General features: G+C 39.9%; 2 protein-coding genes across 2 annotated transcripts; both read left to right on the top strand.

Annotated features, from left to right (window-relative positions):
* The first annotated feature begins 367 nt into the window (after positions 1-367).
* LOC102004931 (olfactory receptor 1L6-like) lies at positions 368-1297 on the top strand. Its single transcript, XM_005382521.1, has one exon. The coding sequence runs from the start codon at positions 368-370 to the stop codon at positions 1295-1297; it is 930 nt and encodes a 309-aa protein (XP_005382578.1).
* A 3313-nt stretch (positions 1298-4610) lies between these two features.
* LOC102021560 (olfactory receptor 1N2-like) lies at positions 4611-5546 on the top strand. Its single transcript, XM_013513101.1, has one exon. It carries the CDS (start codon positions 4611-4613, stop codon positions 5544-5546), a length of 936 nt encoding a protein of 311 aa, XP_013368555.1.
* Positions 5547-8342: the final 2796 nt, after the last annotated feature.

Here is an 8342-nt window from a genome sequence, read left to right as displayed (position 1 = left end):
CCTTTGAAATTGAACAAAATGATTATTTTCTGAACACCTTTCCTATAGTATTTACCATTTGTCCTCAAAATGGTCTAAGAATGCAGATATTGCAAGTTTTACCTTTTGGAGAAGGAAAAAGAGCTGAAGCTCTTGTTCAAATTCACAAAAGTCAGTGTAAAATTGAAAGTGAAATCAAAGTACACCAAGACCAATCCTAAGGAGTTATATCATAGACTATACGGCAGTCTACATGAATGGCTCCTCCCATGCAGGGTGCGAACTGGAATACCTCGTGAGGTATCCATTCTCTTTATCAGATTGAAGACTCCAAGCCAGGACACACACCTAACTTACCTTCATATTTTTTTCTTACTTATGGGCAGCAATGCCCATGGAAAACCAGAGCCACATGACTGAATTCCTCCTCCTAGGACTGACCACTGATCCCAAACAGCAGGTGTGGCTTTTTGCCAGCTTCCTTCCCATGGACCTTGTCAACATTGTTGGCAACTCAGTCATCATTGCAGCCATCTGGCGGGATGCCCACCTACACACCCCCATGTACTTCTTCCTCTCCAACCTGTCCCTGGTGGACATCTGCTTCTCCACTGTCATCGTGCCCCAGATGTTACTGAACATGCTGACACAGAGAAAGACTGTCCTCTTCACCCTGTGCCTCACCCAGATGTATTTCTTTGTGGCCTTTGGCATCACAGACAGTTTCCTCCTGGCTGCCATGGCCTTTGACCGCTACATAGCCATCTGTTACCCGCTGCATTATACCATGACCATGAGCCTCAGGCGTTGTCTCCTGCTGGTGATTGCATGCTGGGTGGTTTCCCACCTCCACTCGCTCGTCCACACAGTTCTCATGGGCCACCTCTCCTTCTGTGGACCCAACGTCATCCACCACTTCTTTTGTGATGTCCAGCCACTGCTGACACTCTCCTGCTCTGACACCTCTGTCAATGAGCTTTTGGCCTTCACAGAGGGCTCCTTTGTGATCGTGAGCCCTTTTATCTTCATTATTATCTCTTATGTCTACATCACCCGTGCCGTTCTGAGGCTGCCTTCAGGGGGAGGCAGGTACAAGATCTTCTCCACCTGTGGATCTCACCTAACAGTCGTGGCACTCTTCTATGGGACCATAATATCTGTGTACATCCGCCCCTCGTCTACCTACTCAGTGACAAAGAACCGTGTGGTCACTGTCATTTATACAGTAGTTACTCCCATGCTGAATCCTTTCATTTATAGCCTTAGGAACAAGGACATGAAACAGGCCTTGAGCAAACTGACTAGGAGGACAGAGTAGAACATGTATATTTTATCACCTCTAGGAGTTAATCATTACTTCAACAATGAACCGCCATGTTTCTGCCATGGCCGCAGTTGTACAGGCAGCTCCTAGACAATGTTAAGCACAGCAGAGGTACCAAGGTAGGCCCATTCAAGAGAAATATGGGGCTCTCCTGATGGACAATACTGATTCTAGAATCTTCCATTGGACAAATATTTCTTGATTTTTTGTTGCAGTTCAAGACTCTTCCTAGGGCAGGGGATATAGCTCAGCAGCATAAGCACCTGCCTGGCAAGTGCAAGTTCGTAAGCTCAATTCCTGGTACAAAAAAAAAAACAGAAAACCCAAGACTCTTCCTACTCCAGCCCTCCTTCCTTCCCTCTTCCCTTCTATAGACCTCAAACTGAGTCAAAGATTTCTCCTGCTTCCTCCCAGTAAATTTTTTACACAATGTGGTGGTTAATTTTTCTGTCAATTTGACTGAATTAAGAGATGTTCAGATAGCTGGTAAAGCATTGTTTCTGGGTATATTTCATAGGCTGTTTCTAGAAAATACTATCATTTGAATCTGTAGACTGAGTAAAGATTGCCCTCACTGGTATGGGTAGGTGTCATACAGTCTACTAGGGCCCAAATAGAATAAAAAGCAGAGGAAATGAGAATTCAGTCTCTCTTTCTTGAACTAAGACATCCATCTTCTGATCTTGAACATCATCATTCTTGATTCTCAGTCCTTCAGCATTGAACAGACACTTATACCACTACCTCCCTGGGTCCCCAGGCCTGTGGGTTGGTACTACACCACCTGTATCCCTCTGGAGAACTCTCACTAATACATACCTCGAATCACATCTAGGTGCTGCTTTATGGAAGACATAAACTGATGCACTAATCAACTCCCAGTGAAAAATGCTACGCTTAGTACACAGTATAGAGAAACTTGAGCAGGCATGCCAGGAGACTGTACAAGATTTTTATGGAATAAATTCAAAATGAATATATATCCTGGTTTCACTTATTGTCATTTTATATTTCACTTTAGAAGCAATATAACAGTCAGATATGGTGGTGCACCCCTGTAATGCCAGCACTCAGGAGGCTGAGGCATCATGAGTTCAAGGCCAACCTAGGCTACACAGGTGAGTTCAAGGCCAGCCTGAAATAGTGAGATCTATCTCAAAAAATAAATAAATAAATAAATGCAATATAGCTTGATATATGATTAATAGACAACAAAAGCTCAGTTTCTGAGACATTTCTGCTGAAATAATAAATTTATGTTATATGTACAATATTCTTTTCTAAAACTGTAGACATTCTGTATTCTAAAATGAAAAACCCTAGTGTAGTACAAAGGGTAGCAAAAACATTTACTACACAGCACAGAAAAAGAAAGACTTGCAGCCACAGGTTTCAACATGATATGAAAAACATCATATTGACTGAAAGAAGATGAATCATTTCATTCAAGAAAAGGACAAACATGGGCAGATAAATGATGCACATACATATATCATATACATGATAGAAGGCAGCACAAGAAAATGATTCCTGGGGCTGGGGATTTAGCTCAGCAGCACAGTGCCTGCCTGGCAAGCACAAGGTCATGAGTTCGATTCCCGGTACCAGAAAAAAAAAAGAAAGAAAGAAAATGGTTCCTGTGTCTTTTAATACTTTTTGTATAGTATGCATTTCTCTTTTAAAATTTTCTAATAATATTGCATGGACAAGCTCTTATAACTTCTCTAGATTTTATATAAGAGTCATCTCTCTACCTTCTGGAGCCATAAAAATAAATTTGCTTGTTTTTTCTACCCACTAGAACTGTGGACTTTTGAAAGCAATGCATGTGCTGCCCACTCTATACCAAATCTGTACTATATAGTATTATTATTTATTTTCTGGGAGCTGAAAGGTTTCCTTAACAAAGACTGGAATCTGAACAGAATGCGATGTAGCAGCTTAAAGACTGGAATCTGAACAGAATGCTTTGTAGCAGCTTAAAGTGGGGGAAGAGGGAGCCCTCCCATTCCTTTGCCCAGAGGAAGGATACCGGGAAGAATGGTCTCAGGATGCCCCCGGATTACACTGAAACAAAAATGTTCCTGACACTGCTGGAACTTATGGCTGTTGGGCCCAGAGGGGACAGCTAGCAGGGTGGACATTTGCCTCATCTTGTCTCTAACTAGGAAGTCTGGGACTGGACCCCAGGAGACTCTGCTCATGAAAAGCCCATAGAGCTTCCAGGTCCCTATTCCTGAGAACAGATTGTTCCAGGCCCAGGTAGTGAGACGCTGTTATGTTGGGAAAGGAAGAACACTGTCTCCCATCAGTTCTCTTGAGGAGAAGCGGAGAAGGCAGACTAAATAGGAGAGGCAGACCCAGCACTCAGTGATGGTGCTCTGAGGATGAGAAAACTTTCCAGGTAAGACAAAGGAGATAAAGATGAAAGATATCTCTCTCTCTGTCTCTCTCTCTGTCTCTCTGTCTCTCTGTCTCTCTCTCTCTCTCTCTCTCTCTCTCTCTCTCTCTCTCTCTCTCTCTCTCTCTTCATCTCTCTCTCTCTCTTTCTCTCTCTCTGTCTCTCTCCCTATTCTTCTCTATCTCTGTCTCTCTCCCTATTCTTCTCTATCTCTCCTATCCTTTCCTCCTTTTCTACCTCTTCCTCACTTTCAACAAAATACAGCCTGACTCTCCTACTGTAACTGTGTAGTAACATCTCCCAGGACCCCTGTTTCTTGCGTGCACTCTTCACTCTCAGCCCACTCAGTCACGATAGCATTCAGAGTCATTCTATACCATTGCCTAAGCAGAGTAGAGATTGCTATTATATGAAGAATATCAGAGCCCCAGCTTTGACCCTCTATGTAAACCGATACCTTTTCTATCCCTCACACACACACACGCACATGTGCACATGCAGGGACACATGCATACATGAGCACACACACATTTTCTAATAAAGATATTAAATTCAAATATCACAAGCCTATGGAGTTGATAGCTTTCCTATTTTAAAAAGAAAAAGAAGGGAGATTAAAACTTAGGAAGTTTCTTCCCTTCATCTCCAGTTCACCTTAAGCTAAGAGGTCTACAGGACAACTTACTTGATAACCAACATGCGAAATTCACTCCAAAGGGATTTCTCATTATCGTCCGGGCTTCTCACCTCTATGTATGTTTATATGCCTGCCCTCCAAACACACCAGTTTACTTCTGCAACCTTTGAGAGTATCACAGAAAACAGATGAAAGGCCCTGAATGATGTAAATATTTGGAGTCTATATCCAAGCCATATTTTTCACCCGTTGTTCTACTTTAAGTGGAAATGAGAAATCAAACCACTATCTTTGACTTCCTGCTCCTGGGCTTCTCTGAACACCCAGAGCAGCAGCCTCTCCTGTTCGGGCTCTTCCTGAGCATGCACCTGGTCACCCTCTTGGGAAACCTGCTCATCATTCTGGCCATTGGCTCTGACCAGCACCTCCACACCCCCATGTACTTCTTCCTGGCCAACTTGTCCTTCATTGATACCTGCGTCACCTGCACCATCACCCCCAAGGTGCTGGTGAACATCCACACACAGCACCACAGCATCTCCCACACTGGGTGCCTGGTGCAGATGTACTTCTTCATGTCACTGACCTTGCTGGATGACTTCCTGCTGGCCGTGATGGCATATGACCGCTATGTGGCCATCTGTCTTCCTCTATACTATACCATGATCATGCATCCCCAGTGCTGTTTTCTTCTGGTAGCCGTAGCCTGGTTCTGCTCCAGCCTGCTGGCCTTTTCACTCACTCTGATGATGGCTCAATTCTCCTTCTGTGCCTCCCACACCATCCCACACTTTTTCTGTGATGTGCCCCCACTCCTCAAGCTTGCCTGTTCAGACACTCACAGCTTTCAGGTCACAATGTTAACTGAGGCAGTTCTCTCGGGTATGATTCCACTCACCTGTATCCTGGTCTCTTATGCCCACATCACGCACACTATCCTCAGGATCCCCTCTGTCGGGGGAAAGCACAAACTCTTCTCCACTTGTGGCTCTCACTTGACAGTGGTCACTCTTTTCTATGGGACCCTTTTCCTCGTGTATTTCCAGCCATCATCATCCTACTCCACAGATAACGGAATGATTGCATCTGTGATATACACAATGCTCATCCCTATGATGAATCCTTTTATCTACAGCCTAAGGAACAGAGACATGAAGGAGGCTTTGGGGAGGCTCTTTGGCTTGGAAAAATGCTATATTCAATAAAGGGTACTTCCCCAGAGCAGAGGAAGCAGAGTAGCATTTCCAACCATCTGTGACTAAGAGGTCTCACCACACAAGAAATCCTGACAAAATCTGGCAAGGATCAAGTGCTCTGAGCTACAGGAAACCTTTCCAATCCCAAATTTGAAAATATCTTACTCATATGGAGTAACATCCACATGAGGAAAGCTGAACCAAGAATACATACTATTTTCTGGAACTAAAAGAGCAAGAATAATTCTACAAGGAGAAACTAGGCACAGCTAGATAAGGGGACTGGTACAAATTACCTATTGAGATTAGGTCTAAAGTCCTTAACAGGGAGGGATTATTAGTTGTGGTGGCAAGGCCTTGATTCTTTAGCTCTTAAACTCTGGTTTACTTTATTGACTGTACTATAATGCATACTCATTATATAAATTTATAAAACACAAGTAGGAAAAAGAAATCTTTAACTTTTTCAAAAAATGCTACAAGTGAAATTTTATAGTTTTTCACTTAGTCTTAAAACATGAGTTGTCTTCATATTTTTATTAATTCTCTACAAAACTTGGTTCACCAAGATTACATCAGAAGTCAGAGTTACATCAGAGTCATGATTCATATACTCTTTCACTATGGTTGATGATTAGGGGGTTTCTAAGCTTTCGGAATTACAGACAATGATGCAGTGAAAGTTTCTGAAATCTTTTTTGTATTTATGGTCTGTTACCATAAGTGTCTGGAGAAGTTAAAACATCTAAGTAAAATATTTTAAGGCACTTTATCCATTTTGAAAGTCTATCTTAAGATACCATTAAAATATTTTTCCAATTAGGTTCCCTTTTTATCTGTAACCTCTAGGATTTTGATGTTAACATTTTCTCCTTAATGATTATTAATATGGTAGTTAATGGTAATGAAGTCCTCTAACCCCAAAAATCTAGTAGGTTAAAGTAGAAGGGTCAAAAGCTCAAGCCTGGCCTGGACATTTTAGTGATTTAGCCATATACTGTTTCAAAATTTAAAAAAAAAAAACTTATAAGATTTGAATGTAGCTCTTTGTGAAAGACTTGGATTCAAGTCCCAGCACCACTGAAATAAAGAAGGGAATAAAGGAAAGAAAGACAGAAGAGAGAGAGAGAAAGAATGAAAGAAAGAAAGAAAGAAAGAAAGAAAGAAAGAAAGAAAGAAAGAAAGAAAGAAAGAAAGAAGAAAGAAAGAAAGAAAGAATGAAAGAAGAAAGAAGGAAGAAAGAAAAAAAGAAAGAAAGAAAGAAAGGAAGGAAGAAAGAAAGAAAGAAAGAAAGAAAGAAAGAAAGAAAGAAAGAAAGACCAAACTGCTATTTCCATGCTTTTGTTTTCATTTCTTTGATTATTGGTGAGAGAATTATTTTCCTGTATCTGTTAATCAAACTTTTGTAGTTCTCCTATTGTTTGTTCATATCATCTTATTATTTGGGGGGATGTTTTTTATTGAATTATATAGGTCTTTTTCACATTAAACATTTCACATTAAACATTTTCACATTAAACTTTGTCTTCCCTGTCTTGCTTAGTGACTCAATTTATTTCTTTATAATTTTCATATGGAAGGCAGTTTTTATTTTTAATATTATCAACTCAAGAGGTCTCTCTCGGTTTTCCAGAGCTATGACTACAAAATACTCTACATGGAACTTATGCAAATAGTCAACAGTTTTCATTTCCTAGTAGAATATATTATTTTTAATATAACTATGTATTATTTTAGAAAGAAATCATGTCATTGTAGTGGTTCTCTCTCAACACATCCCTTGTACTTTCTGCAAATCATTCCCCTGCATCTTGTGTTATGTTATTCATAATTATAAATATTGACTCCCTCTGAACAGGGACATAAAGAGGAATATGTGGTACTGGTGATGCTCTGTTCCACAGCCTGGGTGGTGGGGATGGGAGTGCATTCCTTCTGAAAAAGTCATTACACAATGCATGAATGGTACTGTGCATTTTCTGTATACTTCACCAAGTATTTATACATGTAAAAATATAGAAATATTGAAAATAAAAGTTGAAAATTCATAAGACATAAAAATATGGGCCTGGCTCTATAATTATCAAACATATACTTGAAGATGTTATTACAAAGTTTCATGTAATAAGAATATAACTTTTCATACACTAGGAAAATACAATAATTCTACTTTTTTTCAGTGATGAAAAAACCACAAATACTCATAAAGAAAAATTAATAGAACAAGGAGAAATAGACAAATCCAATTTTAGTGGGATATTTTAACACATTTATGGTAATTGATTCACAGGTTATTTTAAAGTGAGTATTGAAATAGGATATTTCATAACATAATTATCAGTGTTCACTTAATGGACATGTACAGAACATTACACTTAGCACTTGAAGAGAGCATAATCTTTAGAAAATTTGCAAAACCTGCTCACTGACTGAGCTATAAAGCAAACCTCAATGAATGTCAAATCCTACAGACCACATGCAGTTCTGTGAAAAATCATAACAAAAATATAACTAAAAATGCCCACATGTTTGAGAAATGGGAAACTAGGTAGGAATAACATAGGAGTAAAATTTAAAACTCATAATGGCTATTAGATACATATTTTCACTAGAATGAAGGCCAATAAAGGAAATTTATAACCTTACATGCAAATGTTAGCAAAGAAATAAAGATTGCAAAATAGTAAGCTAAGCATCTATCTTGGAGTGTTATAAAAAGAACAACAAAATCAAGGGGAGGTGCATGCCTGTAATCCCAGCACTTGGGAGGCTGAGGCAGGAGGATTATTGCAAGTTCGAGGCCAG

The sequence above is a fragment of the Chinchilla lanigera genome, unplaced genomic scaffold (genome assembly GCF_000276665.1).
Source record: "Chinchilla lanigera isolate Chin_1 unplaced genomic scaffold, ChiLan1.0 scaffold00018, whole genome shotgun sequence".
In the NCBI taxonomy this organism is placed as follows: domain Eukaryota; kingdom Metazoa; phylum Chordata; class Mammalia; order Rodentia; family Chinchillidae; genus Chinchilla; species Chinchilla lanigera.
This window is presented reverse-complemented; position numbering and strand designations above follow the sequence as displayed.